This window comes from Sesamum indicum, linkage group LG3 (assembly GCF_026168435.1).
Source record: "Sesamum indicum cultivar Baizhima isolate 11 linkage group LG3, ASM2616843v1, whole genome shotgun sequence".
NCBI classification, from domain to species: Eukaryota; Viridiplantae; Streptophyta; class Magnoliopsida; order Lamiales; family Pedaliaceae; genus Sesamum; species Sesamum indicum.
Window position 1 is genome coordinate 3,395,901 of NC_142659.1, and position 26,386 is coordinate 3,422,286.

The 26,386-nt window shown below is 32.4% G+C and overlaps 3 protein-coding genes across 4 annotated transcripts; 2 read left to right on the top strand and 1 right to left on the bottom strand.

Moving 5' to 3' along the window:
- The first annotated feature begins 2,855 nt into the window (after positions 1 to 2,855).
- LOC105157137 (transcription factor bHLH79) lies at positions 2,856 to 6,210 on the top strand. 2 transcript variants are annotated; one of them, XM_011073446.3, is made up of 6 exons: positions 2,856 to 3,335; positions 3,842 to 4,039; positions 4,124 to 4,237; positions 4,382 to 4,450; positions 4,540 to 4,611; positions 5,920 to 6,210. In XM_011073446.3, the coding sequence occupies exons 1-6, from the start codon at positions 3,057 to 3,059 to the stop codon at positions 6,046 to 6,048; spliced, it is 861 nt and encodes a 286-aa protein (XP_011071748.1). In that variant the 5' UTR covers positions 2,856 to 3,056; the 3' UTR covers positions 6,049 to 6,210. The 2 variants fall into 2 exon arrangements, with proteins under 2 accessions (XP_011071748.1, XP_011071749.1); XM_011073447.3 differs by having other exon boundaries at positions 2,858 to 3,335; positions 4,124 to 4,189.
- Positions 6,211 to 12,222: 6,012 nt separating this feature from the next.
- LOC105157138 (protein RGF1 INDUCIBLE TRANSCRIPTION FACTOR 1-like) lies at positions 12,223 to 15,916 on the top strand. The gene is made up of 4 exons (XM_011073448.2): positions 12,223 to 12,361; positions 13,982 to 14,251; positions 14,849 to 15,004; positions 15,549 to 15,916. The coding sequence occupies exons 1-4, from the start codon at positions 12,338 to 12,340 to the stop codon at positions 15,696 to 15,698; spliced, it is 600 nt and encodes a 199-aa protein (XP_011071750.1). The 5' UTR covers positions 12,223 to 12,337; the 3' UTR covers positions 15,699 to 15,916.
- A 1,210-nt stretch (positions 15,917 to 17,126) lies between these two features.
- Positions 17,127 to 21,396, bottom strand: LOC105157139 (serine/arginine-rich splicing factor). Its single transcript, XM_011073449.3, has 6 exons — positions 20,679 to 21,396; positions 19,704 to 19,755; positions 18,271 to 18,363; positions 17,646 to 17,710; positions 17,409 to 17,567; positions 17,127 to 17,312 (listed from the first exon to the last, which is right to left on the bottom strand). Exons 1-6 carry the CDS (start codon positions 21,309 to 21,311, stop codon positions 17,262 to 17,264), a joined length of 1,053 nt encoding a protein of 350 aa, XP_011071751.3. The 5' UTR covers positions 21,312 to 21,396; the 3' UTR covers positions 17,127 to 17,261.
- Between the last annotated feature and the right edge of the window lie 4,990 nt (positions 21,397 to 26,386).

The window sequence follows — 26,386 nt, forward strand, 5'->3', positions numbered from 1 at the left end:
AAATTATTATTATTTTGTTTTAATCAATGGGATTAAATTATTTGATATTATGTCTGTAGATATATTTGGCTTATAATTGAAAGGAGCAAATATAGCTAAACATATATGCTTACGCCACCTTTATTTTGAGTTATTAATTGGGATATCTACTTTAATCACCTTTAATTTTTTATTTACTTTATTTTGAATCGGTCCTGTATTAGTGGTTAGGGGTAGTTTGTGCAAATGACGTTGACCTTTTCTAGTAGGTATATGTGTAATTTTTCAAAAGACAGAGTGGTTTCTGTAAACAAATCACAGATCAGAAATGCAGATATAATTATTCCTTACTATTATTAGATTAAATTACAACCATCTCCTTTGAAATTTGACATATTTACAAATGCATCCTTGTTGTTTGAAAAATTACAAATACCTATATGATATTAACGTCCGTCTAACAACGAGTCCAATATTCCATTAGATTTTCATTCAATTCTTACAGTGAACTACCCAAAATGTCCTTTTAAATTATGCATTATAATTTTATATATTTTTTAGAATTTTATAAAATACTTTTATGAACTAATATTCTGAATGAATTAATATTTACTTTACCCACCCATAATTTTTTATATATTTTCAAATCTTTTACTTTTTTTTTTAAAAAAAAAGGGTAAAGTAGTAATTTTTACCTCACCATCTAAGAACCACATAATTATTTTTTTTATTTTAATTTACAGGTACTTATAATTTTTCAAACAAACAAGAGTATTAAACTAAACAAAGTGCCCTTCTCGACTTTCATGTGAAAAATTATCCATTTAGCATTATTCCATCAATTCATTTTTTCAAACAAGGGTAAATTGAACTGACACCCATTAAATTAAATTAAAATACACAAATATTTTATATATATATATTTTTTTAAGTTATAGATAAATCTTTCGAGGAGTGTCAGTGTAATGATTTTCGAAAGGTGTTTGCGTAGGTTTTTTACTCTGAATAGAGGTGTAGTTATAATTACAACTACAACCTCAATGGATGTATTTATTATTCTACAAAGGACAGTAGGTGTTTGTATATTTAAATCTAACTTCATGGGTATCAATGTAATTTACCCTGTATTTAATTTTATAACATTTTGATTTCTCTTAAGATTTAATCAAGAAAAATTTATGGAAAAATATTAAAAAATTTATAGATTTAAATTTTTATAAATTAAAATTAAATATGTAAATATTATTGTGTTTTTAACGATTTATGCACACTAATACTAATAATGGGGGAAATAATTTAACAAAGTCCTAAGCAAAAGCGATTTATTACTTATTAAAGTCGCGTGAGACCCAAATCTGAGATCCAAACAATACCCGAATAAGGAAGTTGTTCCACTACGAACGCGACCACGGAGAACGTAACTACACTCGCTGAGGAAGACATACGTGGCTTTCAGCGCAAGCGAGTATCGGAAATTGTGTAACGCACTCTCTATCTAGCCGCTTCATCTAATCCACTCTCGCCAACCCGAGGAAATACCCGTTGCTAAAATGCGCCGGCCTAAGTTCATATGTAATTTTTAAAGATATTTGGCACATTCAATGCACAAAAAATTTACAATACTTAAATATCATTTAATTAGAAATTTTGTTGTAGAAAAAATTATAATAAGAAAATAATTACAATACAAATAAATAAGATTTAAAGTAAGAGAAAATAAATAAAATATTATGTAAGAAAATAACTATTTAAAAAAAATAGTTTTTAATAGTTAGTGGGGGGATTCGGAAAAAAAAATAAAAAATAAAAAAGACACCAAAGAAGTATTCCCCTTAATATATAGTACAGATATAGATATTAAAAAAAAAAAAAAAAGAGCAGACGGAAAAGGGAGATGTGCTCTCCCTTAATGATAAGGTATATATTAGCTGTAATTTTATGTAGAAAACACTTCGAAAAATTATATCTAGTTACCTTATATTTGATTCTTCTAATAAATAAATCACTTCGTTAGTTGAAATTCACAAAATTTACTGGTACTAGCAAAAAAATTGAAAAAATATTCATATTTAGCTCGATTGACTTAATGAAAATCAAATATTTTTTTCCTGACAAAACTACCCTTATAAAGGTAAAAATATACTTATCACATACATTATTGTGCGAATATGAATAAGGGTAGTTTGGTAAGAAAATATTTATTATAGATTTTGATTCAGCTTTTTTTTTATTAATTTTAACAAATTCGATGAATTTTGACTATTGAAGGTACCTATTATTTAGATGAAAGCAAATTTTAAAATTATTAAATATTATTTTCTAAAAAAATAAGATATTTATATATAATTACACCAAACCTCAAAAAATTAGAGCGTAATTATCTCTTTTTTCTAATATAGAGGCATTTTTCGACTTCCCAAATACACGCTATAGTTATATACAATTTATCCCGATTGGATTTTTTCGTTATTTCATTTAATATATACTGATTACGTGTGCCAAAATTTATTAAAATAAAATAAATAACGTAATTTTTATATATTTTATGTGTATATATCACATAGAGCAAAATAGGCAACATGATTTGGCAAACTTTTTATTTGGATCAAATTTTGTCGAATCAAACCAATCACATAATAAGTATATCACATTTGTTATGTAATTGATCACTTTCACTTAATTATATATCAATCAATAATAAGTATATTACACTTTTACTATATAATTGATTCAGATTTAATCGAATCCAACTTGGGTAGAATTTTAGAGCAGAAAATTCAAAATGGCAAAAATGTTGCACCGGCGTTGCTAACGTACGCGCCAGGCGCACTATGGAGTCCTCCTCTGTGCGCTCTCTCTCTCTCTCTTAATTGCAGCAAGCAAGCAGCACTACACTTTCACTCTGAGTAGCCATTACTCTCTTCTTTATATTAACCCCATAACTCCACCCCTTCTGTACACACACTACACACACTGTCTACATTCTCTTCACTCTCCAATACACACATCACATATATATATATATAGTTTTACATATAACAGTCGACAAGTTTGGGTGTGAAGAAAAAAATCAAGAAATGGATCCGCCGTTGGTGAACGAGGCATCATTTATTGCGGCAGCAAACCCGTCTTCGTATAGCTTAGCTGGGCTTCTTTCTTTTCCGACGGGCGGCGGAGGAGGCGGACTCAGAATGGGGAGCTTGGGCCTTGTCGGAGGAGATGGGTCGCTGGAGGAATCCACGGGGACAGAGCAGAGCGGCAGCCGCGGCGGTGCCAAGAGGAGAAGGGATGCTGCCAATTCCTTTGATGATAGCTCTTCTAAGCTTGTTTCCACTAGTAGTGCTAATCAAGATTTGGTAAACTCTCTCTCTCTCTCTCTCATTCTCTCCCTATGAAGTAGTAGCATTTCATTTCTTTCTTGTACTTTTTACTATTACTTTCAGCTGAACTGTTAAATTCTGGTCTGTGAATTTAGTTCGATTTTAGTAATTTCATTGTTAATCCATGATTCTTTTTGAAAATCCATTTCCCACACTTTTTTTCTTATCAAGGTTGGTAGAATTTTTTGTTTTCCAGAGGAGGGGCGCATGCTTATTCTCGTCATCTTTCTGCAAAATCTTGTGTTGTTTCTTTAATTTTCTATTCTGTATTCTGCTTCTGGTAATTAAAGAATTCATTATTACTTCATTTCCAGATATTTTAGCTGCAGCTAAGATTGTCACATGATTATATCCGGTCATTATTGAGTTTCAAATTGAGCCTCAAGCTCAATTTTACCGATTTCCTTTTCACTGACAATTACATTGAGAATGATTTTGTCTCATATTATTTTGATGGTATTAACTTTATTTCCTACTCCAAGAATGAATCGGATCCCAAGCATATGAAATCGTCTGGATCCAGAGATGAAAATGGTGGCTCTAAAACAGAAACAGAAGAAATTTCGGGAACCAGTGTCAAGCCCGTCGAGGAGAAGAGTACAGCTGAACCACCTAAGGATTATATTCATGTTAGAGCGAGAAGGGGTCAAGCCACTGATAGCCACAGTCTAGCTGAGAGAGTAATTCTTGATTGCCCGCGTTTGAGATTTTAAAGTATGCATTCGTCAGTAATACATAGTTCTGATTGGTGTTCTTTGTTTCAGGCTCGGAGAGAAAAGATCAGTGAGAGGATGAAAATCCTCCAAGATTTGGTTCCGGGATGTAACAAGGTCTTCAGCTTTCTGCCCTCCTTTTTGGATTCGTGCGCTAAGTTTTTGGTACAATTTGATGTTGTTGAGGTCCTTCTTGATGGTCTATTGAATTTGATAGTCTGCTGTAGGAGTATGGAATATGGTGCCCTGATTAAAAGGATTTAAATTGTTGGAAAAACAAGTAGTATATGATATGTTTTGTTTCTTCAGGTTATTGGAAAAGCTCTTGTTCTTGATGAAATAATTAATTACATCCAGTCACTACAGCGGCAAGTTGAGGTAGCTCTTGTCATATTACCATTTGTTTATCTCTTTCTGTCTGGTATCATGCATATGTTTAACGCTGTTCTTTGTAATGGTTGCTACAGTTTTTATCAATGAAGCTTGAAGCAGTTAATTCAAGGCTAAGTCCCACGATAGAAGGATTTCCTTCCAAAGATGTAAGTAAGATAGTTATGTCTTTTTGTTCTTTTCACCATCTCAGTTGATCATAAAATTTCCTCATGGAACATTTTCTGCTAAGATAAGAAATGAGTTGCATCTGATAAAAGGGATAAGAAGCTGTACTCGTTACTGTTATACCTGTTTAGTTAAATAAATGTTATGCTCGAATAGAACATAATCAATTACACTGTTTAACCATAAGTTTTGTTCTACAGTTGCATAAATAGAACATATAAAGATAAAGGTGCTCTTGGATGTTAATTATTACACTCATACTCAACAAAAGCAGTTAGATTCGGATTTAGCTTCTTTAGTTTGAATCTCATGACCGCTCGTCTCGAAACGTTATGACTTATGACCAGGCATATATCTCATCATATTCCCTTTCTTACAAAACAAAAGCTATTAGCAGAATTGTATGCTGTAGCTTTCTGCAAGTATTAGAAATCAATATTATATTAAAGATAATAGGAAACTCTTTTTAAATATATGCCTGATAAATAATGATCACGTCCCGAGTATTTTCCCTCAGGTTCCATAAGCTATATGGAATAGGTAAAGCAGTGAATTCTTTTACTAGCTATCAGCGAAAAAGTTCAGAAAGCCAAACAGAAAATGATGTAGCATTGATGGTTGTACCAGAATAAAGTTCGACTCGCTGTCAGTTGTGGAAACTGAAAACACTGATTGAGTGGGGTTTGGAGTGTGTTCTATTATTGGTGCTATGTATCTTTAAATGGCTGAACAGGTTGCTCACTTTTCGTTATCATGAATGTTGACATATGTTAGTACCGTAAATGTCTTGAAGAACACTTATCCGAACTTAATCTTGTATTAGGATTATAGTCACTTAAAAGTCATTTTTGATAATTCAACAAGACGGAGTAGACAAGACAGAAGAGAAACTATCTGAGAACACTTTTTTTGTTCCACCTGCCAACTTTATACTGGTGTCTGTCGAACAAAACATAATATTTGGTACTAATCCTAGTGTCCTGACATGGTAGCTTGATGCTCTACTCTCAATCAAGTTGCTACTAACTGTAAACATAAGAAGCCTTATTAGGCACGAACGACATTTTATTCACCAGTATACCAACTCATCTCCCACTTTCTGGCAACTGTCATCGTCACATCGGACTTCCACATTTTTGTCTTGCATTAGTAGTAGTATCTTTAGTAATTTGTTCTATCAACAAGTTCTTGATCACTTCTATCTAAGTTGATATTATTCTTTAGTATATTCGAGCTCCCTCTTTGAGCATTTATGTTATTTATTCCAACTTGGAAATATGGCCTTGCAGTTAGCAGCACCAACATTCGACCCCAACGGAATGTTGTACGGGTCGCAACCACCAAGAGAATACGCCCGTGGATCACAAGCGGAGTGGCTTCACATGCAGATTGGAAGTGGCTTTGAAAGAGCAACATGACAGGGAAAGTAGCAGTCACCATTTTAGACCGTCAGTATTCTTAATCAGAGTTACTTCTTCTGTATTCTCAGAGCAGTCTTTCCCATGTACAAGAGTAGTTACCAGATTGTAATAATTTCTGTATTACCTATTTATAAGAATAGTCTTAAATCTGCCTTCTGATATTGAATCTAACACAACTTACTTTCCTAACTTGTATCTCTACACAAATTAAATTAAAGTGACTTAGACATTGTAATCAAATTTTGAAGCCAAGTAGGAAAGATTACACACAGCAACAAAGAACAGAACCAGAAAACAGGTCAATAAATCAGATCAGGATTTTTTTTTTGCGACAGCTCAAGTGTTTATTGATTTTTTTGCTCAAAATAAGTTCAAAAGTATTTTTTATTTATAGTTTATTACTATTAGATTGTTTAAGTTAAAAGTTATAAATTTCTTTTTATCAACTCTTGCGGTTTGTCAGTAAAGCAACATATAGAGTAAATTATAACGATTTCCCATGAGGTTTGGCATGATTACGAATGCTCATTTGTTGTTAAAATTATCAATACCCCCTGATTTTAACAGTCGTCTAACGATTAGTTCAATCTTTTAGGTTTTCATCTATTTTTTGTGGTAAATTAACCAAAATGCCCTTATGGATTAAAAATTATAAATTTTTTTTAACTAAATGTATAATTTTTTTTTACAATTTTTGAAAAATTTTCATCCACCCTGTTCGATATTTTTTATAAGTTTTTAAGTTTCATGAAAAAAAATATAAAAAAAATACAGTAAGGGCAAAATTGACAATTTCGTACCTCCGTCCAAGGATTACATAATTTCATCAAATGTTAGGGGGTATTTATAATTTTTTAAACAACGATGGGTATTCGTAATTATGACAAACCTCAAGGAAGGTCATTGTAATTTACCCATAATATATGCTTTTTTTTTTTTTGATAAGGTAAATTTTATTAATGTAAAAGAATGATTAAATGCATTTTTGGTCCTATAACTTAGGCTATTTGGCGTTTCGTCGTTTAACTTAGTACAGTAGCATTTTGGTCCAGTATTTTTTAAATTTTTGCTATTTCAGTCCCTTTTCTTGTTGGAATTGACCTCCACAAGTGAAAAAGATGAACTCCTACGAAGAAAAGGACTAAAGTTGCAAAAATTTGAAAAGATGTAAAACCAAAATACTATCTTAAAAGGTTAAAAGATAAAAATGCTAAAAAAAAAAATGAGTCAATAAGAACAGCAATCCCAATTTCAAAAGGTCATGTGAGATATACATGCATTGTTTCGGTGAGAAGGGAGAACTTCTACGAAAAAAGGGACTGAAATTGCAAAAATTAAATATACTTTTAGTATATCAAAAATTTAAGAATCTTATTAATAAAAATATTTATCAAATAAGAGTAAGAATATTTCTATTAATAAAAATATTCATAAAAATGAGTATTTTTATTTATTCTAAACTATTTAATTTAAATAAATAAAAATTACTAACAAGATTGTTTACCTGATTGTTGACTTCGATGCAGTAGCTTTCGGCGATTTTGTTATTTTTTCTGTGACAACTATGTACGGTATTATCAGCAAGAAGGAGAAAAGAATTGGAGAGAAATTATTTATACATATATGTATATGGGTAATAGAGTAAATAAAAGTAAAAATTATACGTTATTATCTTTTTGACCTTATACTTTCACTTTTCCACCCAATTTTGGATGAAAATAAAATTTGACACCGAAGGAGTTTCATATACATCGAGTTTTACTTCATCCAATTTTGGATGAAAATGAAATTGAATGAAAATTCATATTTTTTATCAATTGATTTATTATTAATTTATTACAGATCAAACAAATATTTTCTTACAAACTACTCTTGTACAAGTGAGGATGCATATCTTCACATCCTTATAAGGGTAGTTTGATTAGAAAAGATTTGTTTGACCTGCAATAAGTCAGTAGTAAGTCAATCAGGGATAAATATGAATTTTCTTTCATTTTTTTCACTAATATTAACAAATTCCATGAAATTTGACTATTTGGAACGAAAATAGCATCAGAAAAATCTTATATAAATTTTCAAACTACAAGAAATCTACGTATAATTACACAAACCCTCATAGGAGGGCGATGTAATTATATCTTACTTTAATCGAAATGATAATTTTTAAGAGTATTTTATTTAAAAATAAAATTAGAATTTCATTTCCAGATCTGTCGTACGTCCTAAAAAAAAATGAGTACAATAAATTTGTGAGATAGAGAATAATCTGACATAAATGAGTACAATAACTTTTTTTGGATAGGGAACAATTTGACATAAGGTTCTAATGATGAAAATTATAATTATTTGCCATCTTTCCCTGTCATATCTCTGCTGTTTTCCACACTTGTTCATATGGAAATTGTACGAAGAGCAGCGTTATAGGTGATGGAGAAAGAAAAATTATCAAAGTATCGAAAATTTTAATTCAGATCGAGGATGATTAAATTTGAACAAATTGCATATTAAACGTAATATATTTGTTGTGTAATTAGTGTACATTTTAAGAAAAGTGACCAATCACATGACAAATGTATCACATTTACTATATGTTGAGTTGGTTTGAGCAGATCTTATTTGGATAAGAATTTTTCTTCAAAGAGGAATGCTGCCAACAAAGATCAGAAGAGAACCACACAATTCTCAAAGTCCTGTTAAATTATGGAATTGTTCATGGTTAGGAAACAACAACCAAATGAAATAATTAGTGTAAATTACATCAACACCCTTTAAGTTAGGTTTAATTACATTAATTCTCCCTGACATTTGTAATACTAAAAGGACAATCTTGAGGGTGTAGTTGTAATTTATATTAACACACGAAAAACTGAAAATATTTATATAATTAGACTTAATTTAAGAAAATACCAACATAATTTACCCAAAATAATTAATTAGAGGACAAAAATGTGTTCTTGTATTAGCCATCATAAATGCATTATTTTTCGTTTTGGCTATTAACTATTATGGTTTAAAGAAAAAATACTTACAAATATTAATTAATCGCAGTTGTGCATCTATTATTAGCCGTTGTTTCTACAAGCGAACCTACAAATAGCAATAGCTACAAATAAAAGCATGACAAGCTAGATAAAATTACGGAAAATATTGATTATCAGTGGTCAAAATTTAAGTTCTCGCATCAATTATATATGACTGTGGTAAATAATATTAATCTGTTATTATTTTCATGCTGTAGTGATTTTGTGATTTAGTGTATATTTCATATTTTTTGTAATGACAAAACACATGTAAGAGTTGTGTAGACCATAAAATGGATAAAAGAAAGGTTAAGGGAGTGTTTGCAAAAAATTTTCATTATGTTTCAATTAATGTTTTGGATGTTTTTGTTTTGGTGTTTTGGAGAGAGAGAGAAAAATCGAAGATAAGTATGTGTTTTGAGATAAATGGTATGTTTGGATAATATAAAATAGTGTAAAATAAGTGGTGTAGGTTTGATGTTGGGATTTGGGAGACTTGAGTTACTGTTCATTGTCAAATCATGTCTTTGGATATATATGTGTATGTATATAGTATTTTGTTTGTTAGTGAAATATTTTATATATATTTATGTTAAGTAATTTTTTTTTATTGAGGAATTTCTTTTTATATTTTAAATAACAATTATAATTTTAATGCATAATTAAATACATTTTAGTATTGTCTCCAAAATGATTTTGTTAGAGTTTATCTTTGAAATGAAAAAACATAATATATAAAATTTAAATAAAAAAGTTAGAATTAAGTATGTATTATTGGTATATTGTCCTCAAATTTCAAATTTAGCAAATATTTCAGTGAAATAAAAAAAATTATAAGTCCAAAAGATCTAAATGGTCTAAGTTGAAAAAATTTGTAATCAAGAGTTAAATGTACTATATAACATGTTGAAAATACATTCATTAGAATTTTATATGTGAACTGATAAATTTTAATAGATAATTGAAGTAATAAAAATACGAATTAGGTATGTAGTACTGATATATTATCAGTAGTGTACGCATCTGCTACAGTATTTCCGTTAGGTAGAAAAGCTTTACATATTTTAACTAAGTAACATTGATATTAAATATCTTTAATATCAATGATTTCATAAATTAATAATTATTTTTTAGTATTAATTATTAATTACATTTCACAAATATTATATATTAAATAATATATAATACATATAATAAGAAAGAAGAAAAGAAAGAAAGAGAAGAAGGCCGACAAGATGTAAGAAAGAGAGAGAAAATAATAAAAAAAAATATTTAAAATTAAAATTGCACACCTAGTGTAGGTGTGCAAATTACAAAAAAAAAAATAAGGTTTTGTGTTTTGGCCCGTTTTAGTGTTTATTTTTGGAGAAGTGATTTTTGTAGAAAAAGTTGAAAGTTGTAGCAGAATTAAAAAATAAGTAATGTTTGTAAAAAAAAAAAAAAATGAAAAGTAGATCTAATTAAGTACAATTGTGTAGTGCTTGGGAAAAAACCCATTTTCATCCTCATCATGTTAAATATGTATTATATTTGCTTCATATTTGTACTTATCATTTGTTAATAATAATTATTTTTTCTCAAAAAATAATAAATATTACTTCAATTAGTATATCTCATACTTAATTTTTTATGAATATTTGGCATTTATATTGTTAAAATATTGAGTATTGTTAGAAAATTAAATATTTAATTCAATAATACTCCCACTAAATAATACGATTATCCATTCATACACAAAAATAATCTTTAATGAATGCCAAAAAAAGAATATATTTTTTGTTAAAATAATCATAGCAATTTAATTTATATTTTTCTATGATATTAGAATAATATAAGATAATATAAAAAGCAAAGTATGAAATATGTAAAATTATAAATTTTATTGGTGTTCAATTATTCATATTATTTTAAAAACTCTAACATCAACTTTAGATGAAGAAATTTTAAAAATAAATTAAAAAGGGTAAACTTGAATTAAAATTATTAAAATCAAGGTAAACTTTAATCGAAATTATTAGAATAATGGTACAGTAGTCCAAAACAAGTTGGATTTATTTATCAAAATACCAAAGCAGCTAGAAACATCCCTTAAAAGTGTTTTTTCTGACAGATTTAGAAGCAGAAGTTGGCATCCGAAACCCTTCAGAAGTGTTCTTTTTTAGCCAAATACCAAAAAGCATTTTTTTAGAACTTCCGCAAACATTCTCTAATTACATATTTTATAGAAATTGTTAAAAAATAAATAATTAATTTCTATACAATAATAAGTCACGTATAAAATAGATCCTCATATGCAATGCAGTTCTAAAAATTAGAAAGAAAAAGAAATAACATAAATATATAGTACAATTTTCATGCATTTCAACTAAATAAATTATATTAATATAGTGTTTAACCCGATAATTTTATGATATTAACTCCAGCCTATAAATATATACATCACGTATTCTTCGTTTTTAATTTGTCTCAACTATTAGTTATTTATGTACAAAATGTACATAAATAAAAGTTTTATTCTCGCTCAATAAAATGTTCATAAGAGTATTACATTTTTTCAAGAAATAGAATCAATAATAATTACATATAACATGATAATAAATTGCATTATCAGCATTCATTATATTTCAACAAATTGTATGGTAATAATCCAATAGATACCCAAAACTAATAAAGTTTTACTAAGTGTAAAATTAAATTTTTAAACAAAGTTTGCTTACATATATATATATATGGTAGGTATAAATGGTTTGATATTAATTATAATAACTGCATGGTGCAAAATATATTTATCAACTTTAATATGTTTTAATATTTATTCGTTGTAGCTCTCTTAAAGTTTCTATTTTACACAAAATATCACATAACAAATGTTTAAAACATAATGATTATTAAAAATTAAATTTATAAATGAAAAGGTATCGTCAAAATGAGAAGAAAAAGTCGAAAATTAGACAGAACTTTTGCGTCCCCTCAGTTTACAATTACATCATTCCGTGTAAGTGATAAAAAAGATTCTTGTAATAGTATTACTAATATCTTTGACTTTGTGAGGTTGAAGCGAATTGAACATTAAAGTGGAGCGTTACGCCTTGCTTTCCTTTCAAATAAGACAAATTTGTCCAACCACAGTGTATTAAAACTGTCATTAAATAATCACTTCTGTCTGAAAAAGCAGAATGATAAGACAGTGATGGTGATGTTCTTATTTCAAATCATTTCACTTTCACAAGAACTTCTCCGAGAGTTGGCTTAGAAATTTCTAAGAAATGAGTTCTCCAGCCATACAACAAGTGAGTCGAGAATTTAGAATTAATGCATATTTCTATTTTCTTACATATTTGAAGTGGTATATGTAGAATTTATCATTTATTCCATGATATTCAAAGTAATAATTAGGTCATTTATCTTAGTATACACTGTAGTATCTTGTACTAAAATCCTCATTTTTGCCTTGTCAATTGGATGCATTTTTAGGTGTGATAAAATGAGTCAAAAATTGATTAATTGTATTGTGATCTGCATTTGTTGTTGTTTTCTCCTATGGTTGATACTTTATCTAAAGAATTGCGGCGCAGTAAGATTTTTTTTCAATTAAATATAAGTACGACAAAATTAGCAAAAATTAAGTCTTCTTGTCGTACTCGTGCTTGTTGATATGGAAAATCAAAATTAGCAAAAATTAAGTTTTCTTGTCGTACTCGTGCTTGTTGATATGGAAAATGTACGGAGATTCCCGGTGTCTTGATGCGTCTGACCAATAAATTAAAGGTATACTCATAATTGATAACTGGACGGAATTGAATTGAAATTAAAATTGTAGTATGTATAAATATTGAATTAAAAAAATCTGTTTTAATATTATTTTTTTTCACATTTTGAAAATTTATGTACTCAAATTGGTTTTTAGTTTGTAATTGGTTAATCGAGTTGTATTTTTACATCAAAATAGTTATATTAGTTTTTCTAACGTAATACTTTAATATACTTTTTTATTTTGAATTTAATATTTATCACTTGCTTTTATGTGTTAGATATATAGGTGAAAAATGATTAAATTGATTGTATTTGAAGAAACTAAATATATATACATATATATATATAATTTCTTGTAAAATATATTTTGTGCAGCGTATGAAGTACCTTCTGATCACATGCAATTGTGCTTTGTGCATAGTGTAGGATTCCCAATTTGAGAAAACATCATCAACATCAATGTTTCTTCATTTCCTCGTCATTAAATATCTGACATGTATGCAAAAGTTTAGTATTATTAAATAATTAGGTGGCGTCGAAAAGTGTTTGACACAAGCAGGGAAGTTGATCCTGAAATCCAATACTAGGATTAACACTCACAAACAGTGGATTTTTGTGTTTATGTTGTTTGTCCATTACTTGAAGGTTTCAATATCCTATGTAGTTATTAGTTAACCACCCTAGTAGTTCATATATTTTTCAATGCATGCAACTATACGAATTTGTAATAAGCATGTGTGCGCGCGTGCATGTGCTTCTAACTAATGTGTTAAAGCTTGCATAAGTAGCATAAAAAGATAAGTGTTCCTTATTTTGTCATATTGTGTCGAAAGCTAAAACAATTCGTATATTTGAAACTTCATTATGTTTCACATATCGTGGATATTACGCCACTGATATCATCAAATGTGTTTAAATTTTCGTGATGTCAACCTGCATGAGATACTTAATACAAAAGGTATGTAGTTTAAGCAAAATCCTTTGACATGTATGTACGAGCATGAAAAATATGTAGTCTTGTCCTAGATTCCGCTCGAACTTCTCTTACATGGGACATAAAGTTAAAATTAGGACTTGAATACACTTATGTTTTGTATAACGTGTTTGTTGAGTTGTTATGTGTGATCATATATTGTTGATATAATCATTTTTCAAAGGATGAGAACGCGATCCAAGGTGCCAACGACATGCCGAAATGGCTTGATCAATTCCTTGAAAAGACATTTTTCCGAAAATGTTCAACCCATCATCTCCGGAAGAACGACTTAAACCGCTACTGCATAACTTGCAACGCATCAGCTTGTAAGCATTGTGTTGCAACCAGTGTTCACATTGAACACGAGGTGCTGACGATCTACAGGCATGTCTATCAAGACGTTGTTCCCCTCGACCAGATGGAGCAGCACATTGATTGCTCCAAAATCCAGGTATAGCTAGTTGATATTGATATAACGCGATAGCTCATATTAGTATAATGTAGGACATTTCATATGTTCTAAAACTTCGCATTTTTATGCTTTCTTCATATCTCTTGCACGATGAATCGCATATTCTGAATTCGGATTGCGTTTATTACGATTATGTTGACATACTAATACTAGCGAATATATAAAAGTATAAATAAATATTGATGAAGTGATTATATAGATATATATTGTCTTTGAAATAAATAATTGTATGAACTGCTTAATGACATATGCTGAACTGAACATAAAGAGGATGCATGCATTTGAAGAAAGTGTATGAAAATGTTCATTTCTTGAAAATATTTCATGTTTAGTTCTGCCATTAATTTATTTATGGGTATATTACATTGACACCCCTAAGGTTAGATCGGAATACACAAACACCTCTGTCTTTTACAAAATTACAGGCACATCTCCTAAAAGGTATTTGTGCAAGTTTGGGTTTGAATATTTGAACGGGGGTGTTTGTATATTTGAACATAACTTCTGGGTGGCAAAGTGATTGATCCTTCATTTATTATTCATTCTCGAACCTCATCTGATTTGTATCGTACATAGACTTATAAATGCAACAAAAAGTGGGTTATATCGTTGACTCCCCTTCCTCACACTGGATCGGGTTCGCTCATAGAGGGTGATGGAGCTTGCAAAGTTTGTAAGAGAAAACTGACCCATCGTAGTGATCGTTTTTGCTTCTGCAGCATTGCTTGCAAGGTAATATTTTCTTTCTTGTTCATGTTAGAACTTTTAACTTATATAACAATAGTATTTTTGTAAAGTTTTATGTTATCATGTAAGACCTTTTCGTTATCTGATTGGACCACAAATAAATGTCCTAAATAAATATTTTTTAATGTTTTATGTTTTCATGTAAGACCTTTTCTTTATTTGATTGGAAAATAGAAGACCACAATAAACAAATGTCCTAAATAGATATTAAATTTTAGGAAATCGTACATGCATGTAAGTGGATTTACTCTAATTGGATATTCTATTCTAAATTATGTTGCAGTTTTAATTTCATTTTGACATGTATACATGTCACTGTATAATATTTTTTTTTTTTAATAAACTGAATGATGTAATCTTTGTACACATGATGTGTATATATTATATCGAATAGAAGATGTGATAGAATGTGAAATTTACTGACTTGATTTCTTACTAAAATCAATGAATAATAACCAACCAAAAAAAAAAAAAATTCCGCTCTATTTGATAAATACTTATGTTATATTTACTTGTCTGAAATTTTCAGTTCCAAGCAATTTCTAGGAGGAACAGAATCCAGTTCCGTTTACGTGCAAAGAAGACTTCTCAGACAAAGGCTGCAGTTTATCAGCAGGCATCAACATCTGAGAGCAAACGTAAGCGCAGCAGAAAAGGGGTGCCTCGTAGGGCCATTTGAACTGGTTCTGCGGGTCTAAGAATTTGTTTAAACCAATGGAGTTTTATCGTAGATTTACTTTAAGGCTTGTTTGGTGTGTTTTGCATTATGTGATGTTGTAGCATTTTGTGGATTGGCATTGTTGGCTCTGTTTGCTTATTACATCCTTGGATGAACAGCATGAACATGAAGGACATGAGTTTTATGAATAGTAGTTTGGACATGATTGTGGAATCAAAGTAGTTGATTGATGCTGGTACTAATTACTTTTTGTTGATTGTTGAAAATTCTATTTTGAATTAAATTCTGCCACAGGTGAAAATTTAAGTATATTATATTTAGAAATTCTATTTATAATCACTTTACACAAATCACCCATCTTTTATATAAATACAGAAATCTCATCCGATAGCCAAAAAACAAATGTAGTTTGTATAATGATGTTGATATTTTTTAGGGATATATGTCTGAATTTTCAAAAAGTATGGACATTTTGTCTAAATGACTTCAACGTTTTTCGTGGGTAAACGTCTAATTATTCAAAAGGTAGGGGTGGTATCATAAATATACCATAGATCAAGAAGTGCAAATTTAATTCTCCATTATACTTATCATATAATTGGTATATAAACTAAGATGAGTGACCAATCACATAACAAGTGATATGAAAATTGACATTGGCTTATGAAATGCTCATGTATTTAATCTTTTTATGTTCTTGGAGTGAGGATAGAGGTTGGTAAGTATAATATGTGCCATACTAGAATATGTCTTCAATATTTTCACTTTAAACCATGCAGTTGTCTGTGAGAACAAAAGTGTTCAAGGTTTATTACTACTGTGATTTCGGGACCATTGCGAGTAAGAAAGCTTTATGGTGCCAACTAGAACAGTACTGATTGCAACTAAAAACCAACAAATTCCCTGTTGTCATAAATGTAGACAAAATGAAAGACAACAGCTGACAACGTACGGATTACATTTTTTTTTTTTATGGTAAACAAATAGAAAGTAAAGGTGACACCCAGAGAAATTGAGCTTGCTTTGTATATGCTTGTCGAATTCCTACATATTGTCGCCAAAAGCCAAGATTTAACTATATGAGAATAACACATGAGTCAGCTTAGTGTCACCAAAAACCTTGGCAAAAATTAATACCCATTTCGTGAGTACCTTAACTACTAAACCACAACATAGGTGTTGCAAATTACACACACCACCGAAGTAATTGACAGCAGAAACAGACTTTTATCTCACTGAAAAATGCAAGTGAATCTTGCAGTCTCTGAATCATCATTCTGAAATATCTGCCGAATTTGCATCACATAAGCAGTTTTTTAAATCACTGGATCAGAAAAATTTGGATAAATAGATCAAATCATACAACATTTTCTGCCACTTCTCTCAGTTGCCAAATTACACCAGTACCAAGATACACCAAATATTGCTAAAGGAGTTATAATCCTAGTTCTTTTAAGCATTTCCAGTTTTAGAAGCCAAGAAGATCATTACAAATCGGCCTGAACTGTTAGGAGAGAGTGGGGTTGGGATAATAAACATGTCCATCAAAATTGTTTTAGAACTTCATGGTTTACGGGCTCGATCACGCCAAGAGCCTTGCTGCATAGTGAGAACCTGCAGAGACGAACATTTTAGGAACATGGGTAGATTACTAAGTTGCATTTTCTGGGCAGCAGATGGAAAATCTGTATAATGCGCATATTCTATCACCTGGGTACTGAGAAGACTTGTGACAGGAGCACTTTCTATTTTTTGTTTCGTTTGGCTTTCCTTTTCTGCTTCATCGTCTGTTTCTGCAGGTGGTGGATATGAAGAGCCTCCAAACATTGCTTCGTCGTGAGCAGCTTTGATTTCTTCCTCTTTCCTCGCCTTTAAATATTTGAAGAAATGTGTATGAACTAGTCTAAAATACAAAAATGTTGTGAATCAAAATTAAGCGTAGATTACCTCGACTGCTGAGAAACGGAAGCTTTGTCCCATGTGCTTGACTAACACGGCATCATCCTCCGCAGCTGTGAGTAGATGACAAAACATTATTATCACACTTTGCACCAAAAAAGGAAATGGCTGCAGTAACTTAACTTTTATATGATAAAGAGTTTTTTTCCAAAAGAAAGTCAAACCAATATCATGAGCAGTAAGCTACAAAACATAAGATATATACCAACCTAATACATGATCTAATTTAGTTTTCCCCCTTTCATGATCTAATTTAGTCTTTCTCCCCCATACCAAAACCAAAGTGGTAATAAGCTACGTATTGGTCTCCCCCTTGTTGATACCAAAGGCTTTGTGAAGGCAAAACATCGACTACATGAATTACCCTCAATCTCCCAATTAAGACAGTTATTAATATTTAAGCAAGTAAACAGAGACATAAATAAGGTCAAATTGAAGATTACTAGGATCTGTAGAGAAGTGTATGCATTAGCAACACAATTGCAAACATAATTTAGACACTAACACATAAAGAATACTCAATTTCCAACTCATCAAACAGAGAAAAGTCATGTTGATGAAACTTAATTTATTTAAGCCAATGACAAAAAAGGGGAAAGCAGAAGAATTTAACCTTCAATTTCCTCCTCATCATCAAGGGGGGCATCCTTGTTGAAGTCAAACCGCTCCCATCCAGAGCCTTTTCCAATTGTTTCATCATTTTCAACTGCAAAAGCAATGGTTCTATCTTACCACGAAAAGTACAAGACAAGGAAATAACACGAAAACAATGTCATTCGATTCAGGAAGCAGAAATAATCAGCCTCGAGAGTATTCAAGAATAAAGTGGAGACAAATATTCCAACTTCACTGGTTTTGCTTGAGAGAATAAAGTGAAATAGCTATTGCCATTGATTTTCTTGGGTGAAAAAAGGTCTCACAGACCATTAAAATAGAACATAATAAACTTAAGACCGAGTCGACATTGATGTTTGAGTGTGTCAGCATAAATCTACACTCCGACCAACAGTTGCTACCTTATGCTAACAATAATACAGCACTCAGGATCAATGATATCATGGACCAGAAAATATTACTCTTAACATCCAACAGTCCACTTCTTGTGAACTTTCACTTTTACCAAAATCAACCCCTACAAGTTAGTAAGTTACAAAAATGACCATGTATTCAGAGTTACCAATGCTGTCACTGTGTTTAAGAGAACTTCTCAACAGCTATTCTCACTCTTCAACATTCTGATAATTGTTCCCAAAAATATATCATAAATACAGCAGTTTTCATTCCAAAATACATGCAAAGCAAGTGTATACCCTTCATAAGTTCAAATTATTTGTTTGTGGGTGCCTAAACATTTTTAAAACATCTATAGTTTAGATAAGCAAAAGTCCACTCTAGATTGTTGTTGCAGTTTGTATCTCCAGCCCAATACTGATCCTGTTTCAAACCATGGATATGTCTAAAAGCCCCTACCAGGAAATTCATTGAGGTGTTTTTACTTCATTTTATGTACTTATGTTTCAACATGTCATGTCCTAAATTGGATATTCATCAGCCGCCACCACAACTACTCCAACAGTTTTCGGACTGTGAACCGAAGGCAAAAGGACCCAAAACTTCAATACTTTTTCTATTGTTAGGATAAAGATGCAAGTGTTAGGAACTTTAAGAAAGCTCATTTATACACAAAGTACAGAACCCAAGGGATGTCTCAGAGGAATTTTGAACACTGTTCCTTAACTTGTCATATTCTAATCTTTTCTAAAATTGATTTTACGAGTATAAAGCTGTTAATAAACTTGAAATACTTCTCATAAGATGAAATATACAATTAAAAGGAATGAGGCATCAGAAGCTCAGGGGAGGATGCCCAATTACATTTCAAATACATTTAGGCAAGGGGAGGTAGATTTGACGAAGCTAAGGTTTGGCGTAATTCAGAGTTATGCAAGGTATAATGATCAATACCAAAAGTAAATTCATCTAACTGTATAAAAGAACACTCAGTTTATCAAGGAAAACATCAACGAATTTAATTACGATAAATACCAGTTTTTGAAAGTTGAAGCTTCATCTTGGCTTTGACTCTTTCAGCTGGTGTCTGTTAAAAATAAAAACAGAACTATCACCAGAATCCACATTAGCTAAATAGATAAAAGTAGAAAAAGCAATTCATTAGCGAAACACTTAAGACAACCATCTTCAAGGTAGAAATGAAGCTTACTAATTTGCCTTTATATTGACGTTCTTAGATTTATGATTCACCATAAACAAAGTTAGAAAATAGATAAAAGAGAAGGAATCATAATAACACATGCAGGCACTCGCTGAAAACTATAGTCAAGGCTAATAGCGGTTGAAGCTCCTAGCATTCTCAAAAAGACATATCTTGTAAAAGATTCTTCCCACTTAGTTATCCAAATGCTCCATGTTGCTCACCGAAATTAATATTGGTACTAAAGCTAAATGGTAAAACCGGCAACCAAGATGCAGCTCATAAAAGTGAATTCGAACTAACAGATGTACGGTTCCAGGGCTAGTGTTGGGGGTTGTGAAATTTGTATAAACTGGGGCGTTTTTGGAGGGGGGGATGGTAAATATTAGCAGTCATGGATTTGTATGATTGTGAAGCTCAGCTGTTCTGAAACCGTTAGCTTGTTATTTTAATGAAATGAGTTCAATTCCAAAAAATAAAAACTTGAGCAATTCTTTGGTTGATCAAAACAAGCACCTTGTTGAAGGTACTGTGCAGCATTTAACCAATAGCACTATCATCACACCATGAGAACATACATCTAATTCTTTGTGATTCCAACGTCTTACCATCATCGAACCAACATAGCATCATATCCACACAGATTTTCCTCAACCAAATACAGTCAAGAAGACAAGTGTAGAATCCAATAAAATGATCATGTTTTCGTGCAGGGAACTCAAAATCCAAATTTACATAATCATTTACCAAATTCCCTATATGAAAGAAACACAATGCAAAGTAATTAGATTCCAAAACATATAACTCACCATACTGTCATAACCTTCAATCAATTTAGCATAATCAACCCCACCACCACCCCGCGCCTCCCCCCGCTTTTTACTCTTCTCCGACCTCCGCTCTTCCGGCGACCCATGCCGTCTACTTCTCTCTCTATTCTTTTCTCTACTCCTACTCCTAGACCGATATTTACGCCTTGACTCATCCTCCCGGCTCCTACTCCTCCTCCTCGACCGCCTATCCCGGCTCCTGCTACGACTCCTACGTCTCGAATGTCTATCTCGGCTACGGCTGCGGCTCCTGCTTCGGCGCCTTGAATGTTTATCTCTAATCCTATCCCGGCTCCGACTCCGACTCCGGCGACTCGAATTCCGACTAGGGCTGCGACTTCGGGTCTTCTCTTTATGTTTCTTGCTGAGCTTGTCTTGTATAGACTGAAGCTGAGCTTGCTTCTCAAATTCGGAGGTTTTGGAAGGACTGGACGCTCTTACGAAACCACTAAGAAAAGACGAGGTGGAGGGCAGGGCGGACCCTCTGGACGGAACGTCGCTGTTTGCCGAAGAATTGCTGGATGAGAAGCCGAGACCCTGTTTGAACCGGGCGGCGGCGCCGCCTCTACGAGTGAGGTCGTCGTAGTACGCTGCCAACTTCTCATCCTCCATTAACGGTGGCCGGATTCAATGAATGAATGCAAAAAGCAAAACCTGGGCGTCGGATCAATTTCTTGGTGAATCAAATAAGTTATCCTACATTTCTATACAATAAATTTTTACATTTTAATTATAAATTTCTAAAATATTCATAATTTTTTTTAAAGAAAATAATGATTGATTTATTTAAAATTATGTATTTTAATTTATTAATTTAAAAAAATTTAATTTTTTTAAATATTTTGACAACAAAATATTTAAATAAAATTTAATATTTTGCAATTCATAAAAAAAAACTTTTTATAAATATATAAATTTGGTAGGTATTTCAATAAATTTAATTAAATACTTTTGATGATTTACAATTTAACATCTTTATCCAAAGATGCGGAAGAAAATACAAAGATAAAAATTCTAACCAATTAAATATGTTGTAAAATGATTTATATTTAATGCTTTGTGGATTGGTCCAATAGCAATCAATATTTGAAAATATGTTGGGCTAAGCTATAAGTTCTTATGGGCCTATTTAATTATCAAACTCAAAATAGCCCATCCAAGCCCAAGTGTTATTGTGGCAAGAAATAGCAAAGTATGAAAGTTAAAAGAGAAATATGATTAAGATTAAAAAAAAAGGAAAGCAAAATAAAATATAGGGTTAATTATAGTTTGCCCTTAAATTATTTTTGATGTAACATTTAAATCTCATAAACTAACAAATTTAACACTTATCCCTCAGGTTGAACAAAATTATCCTCATACCTTAAATAATTATATTATTCTCAATACATTTTAGTACTTTGCACATAACGATCAAAGGCCACGATTGGGCTAATTGTGGAGGTGAGTGTTGAACCGACGGTGAGACACTAAAAAGAGTTGAGAGAGAATTTTGGTAGAAAATTAGGTGAAATTGGATATGGGTAATATTGGGTATTACTAGGTATATTACGCGATCCATACCCCAAGCAATTTAATCTAATGAGTCGGGGCTTAAGTTGAGAGCCTGGGTCTAAATTTATTATAATAGACTCGGAATTGAGTATTATTTACCCATTGACATGTCTACTATAGTCATTTTTTTCTTCAATATTTCTTCTTCTTTAACGTTATTTTGCGTTCTTCCTTTCTTTTTTTCCTGATTTCTCTCCTCATAAAAAACGTACATTTCTTCACAGTTCAACTCATTGTCATCTAGACCATGTTAGCATTTCTCTATTCTAATTGCCATAAAATCCCATCTCAACCCCACATGAGCATCACCACCTACGGGACTCCACTCGATTCCAACTCGACATACCTTTTTTTTTTCTCAAGTAGGGAGAGTTGCACCCTACCCATTCAGATCCCAGGTGTCACTCTCGTATAAAAGAATGAGGTAGGAAGAGGGAAAGTATAATGCAAAATGATGCGTTCAAAAAATATACGGGTCCAATAAATACGAATTATGTACAAAACTTAGGCTGAAGTGAATGAAAATCCTGAAGGGGGACCTACAAAGAAGGTATTAGCACTCCGACATCCAAGTTAGTATTGAATTTAAGATTGAATAATGCCAAAAAGTAAATAAATATAATTTAAATCAAGATATGGTGAATAAAGTCAGTGAAAAGTATAAGAACACATAATAACGTGCTTGTAGAGTGCTTAGAGAATGTCTAGGGAGTGAAAGAGGTGATTTAGAGTGTAAGCGAAGTGTGAGGATCGTGAGGGGGACGTCCAAAGAGTGAGAAAGGAGTCAGGAAGGTCTCATGAAGGTGCAAGAGATGTTAGAGAGTGTCCCCTTATAAAGGAGTAAACTTGTATGTATAGAGGGATGTCCCCTTACGATGGGGCTTTGCATGTTTTCTTCATTCTCGGGGAGAATTGGATAAAGACCATTTCGATAAGCCATAGTTGTTCTTATCTTCTGTTAATTTTGTTGTTGAATTCTTATCTTCAAGTTGGGGGACCCTTCATCAACGAGGGCTCCTAACCGCTAGGGAGTCCTAGCCTCCAAGGAGTCCAGGCCTTTGGGGGGACCTCCCTCATTTGCAAGGAGACCTAGCCGTCAGGGATGTCCTCCTTGCTAGGGTTGCTGGGGTTCTAGGGTGGTTGGACCTTTGGGCTGATGAGGCGCCACCTGTGTAGACCTTTTAGGCTGAATATTTTGTTAAGCTTTGATCATGTTCCGAGTATGGGGATATCATGGGTTTCATCCCTTTACCAATCTGTTTTCTGGGGGCACCTGCCAGGTTGTTTTAGTCATCTGAGGACGTTACAAGCTTCTCATTTCTTTCTTATTTTTTGATCACTTGAGCTTCTCTGTCCAACTTATTTTTATGCACATCAGTAGCCCCCTAATTTAATAAGTGGAGAAATCTCCACTTATTAGAGTAGACGTCTTTAGAGGTGAGGTCCAAAGAATGAATTTTTCTTCTCTTTTTTTATTTTTTTTCCGAATTCCTGCAAATAATGTTAGTAGCATAAGCATGCTTAGAATAAAAAGAGAGTTAACTTCGTGCCTGTATGGAGTAGGATTTTTTATGAAGGTGCCTCCATGGAGGAGGGCTTAACGAGTGCTTTTTGTGCCTATGCCAATATAGGACTTTATTTTTTTTGCAAGAGAATGTTAAATAACAAAAATATATATATACTACAAATAGGTCTTGCACAGAGCAAAGTTATTGTGCCTCCTCCTCGGAGGGCTTATTTGAGGGGAGCCACAGAGCAAGACTTAGGAGCCTCGCTGAAGGAAGAACAGGGTATCTGCCAAGGATGGTTTAGGTGCCTGAAGGGTAGAGCTTACAAGTCCTCAGAGAAAGACCTAAGTACCTGCTCGAAGGAGGGTTGGGATGCCTCCATAGAGAAGGGTCGTTGTGCTCGTGTGGAAGATAGGACTTTTTATGAGAGGGATATCTTCCTCTTGAAATCCTTACAATAAAACATATGTTAACACATCGAATGTGGTAAAATAACCTCCAAGGTTATTAAGCTAAAATATTAGAAATACTCCCTGAGGAAAGCTCGTATGTGAAGATTTATTCGCTGAGGGGGATGCTTGCTAGGGGCAAGGCTTATTCTGTGAAGGATGTCTGCCTGGGGGCGAGGCTTATTTTATGAGGATGAAGTCTGCCTAGGGACAAGATTTTCTAAAGAGGGTGCCTGCCTAGGGGCAGGGCTCATTTTTTTAGGAGGATGCCCTCCTGCTCTTTTTAGGGGGACATCCTACACATAAAAAGTAAATTAGTAGGAAAATTAGAATTAAGTAATGATACTGATGGAGTCGCTGAAGTTGGGCCTTGATAGAGATAGTAATCATCTGTGGGAGATCCTCTAGTGTGAAGAGGACCAACCTTCTAGGGGAATCATCCGAAGAGGTGTGGACTCCTTTTATTGTTCTCACGTTTTAAATCTGTACTCCTACAGACAGCGCCAATGTATGCATATAAAAAATGCATGAGTCCAATGGATATGGACTGTGCTCAAAGCTTGGGCGGAAGCGAATGAAAATTCTAAAGGGAGACCTGCAAAAAAGGCGTAAGCACTCCGATGCCCAAGGTAGTGAATTTGAGATTGAATAAAGCCAATATATATATATATAAATAAAATCAATATATGGTGAATAAAGTCGGGAAAAAGTGTACAAACACATGATAACGTGTTTGTAGATAGAGAATGTTTAAAGAGTGATAGAGGTGATTTAGAGAGTAAAAGAAGTGTGGGAGACGTGAGGGGTACGTCGAAAGAGTGAGAAAGGTGTCAGAATGGTGTGAGAGACGTTAGAGAATGTCCCCGTATGGAGGAGTAAATCTGTATTTATAGGGGGGTGTCCCCCTGCGATGGGCTCTACACATTTCCTTTTAATTTTTGGGAGAAATGGATAAGAGCCTTTGGATAAGTTATAATCTGTCCTTATCTTCTGTTAATCTTACTGTGGAATGCTTATCTCTGAGTTGGTTCGACCATTATTAGCAATAACTCCTAACCGCTAGAGAGTCCTAGCCGCTAAGGAGTTCAAAGCTTTGGGGGAACCTCCCTCATCTGCAAGGAGTCCCATCCATCAACGATGTCCTCCTTGCTAGGGCTGATGTGATTCCAGGTTGGCTGCCGACCTTTAGGCTTATGAGGCACCATGTGGGAGAGTGGGCTACCACATGTAAGGACCTTTTGGATCGAATATTTTGTTAGGCTTTGATCATGATCCGAGTAGGTGAATGTCTTGGGCCTCCTCCATTTGCAAATCTATTCTCTAGGGGCACCCGTTAAGGCCGCCTACCAGGTCCTTTTAAGCTTCAAAAAATGTTGCAGGCCTCTCGTTTCTTTTTTTCTTTTTGGATCGCTTGAGCCTTTTTAAATCAACTTATTTTTATGCACATCACAAAAGAATAAGAGAAAAAATAAAATATAAAATGAAATAAGTGCTTTCATAAAATTTCATTTTATTATTATAGTGGTGAAATGTAATATTAAGTCTTACCACGTTTTATTGTAGGGGTATGTTGGTACATAACTAATTATCCAGAAGGCAAAGTGTATTTTATCCTTATTTAAATATTTTATTCTAAATTAACATTCTATTTTATGTATAAGTATTTTATTTATATAAATCATAATTTATTGTTAAAAAATAACTTAAAAATGAAAAAACACAAATTGAGACATCCTTCAATCACATTTGACTTGGTACAACTTTATTTAAGCTTTGTACAACACGTCAAAGCCCTGTCAAATTCTTGACACAAGTACAAATTTAAAACTCCTAATTAAATTTTCATAAATTAAAAAAATAAAAATCCAAAAATAATGTGGAGTTCCCACAAGTGGGGAAGATCGTGAGATTATTTTAATAGCCAAACAAAGTGCATCCATGGGATCCGATCTGCCCACAGGATCTCATCAATCGAAACCAAACAAAAAGCATACAAATAAATACGTCTGGGATACGATTCGACGTATTGGGCAGGGCAAATAAGACATTGTTTGGTTGGACAGCAAACGTGGGAGAATCACTTTTTTTAATCTTGAAAAAGCTGATTGTGATTTTGGCAAATAGGGGAAGGTGGGAGGTGTTTGTATCATGCAACAAAGTAAAAGATTTAAACAGA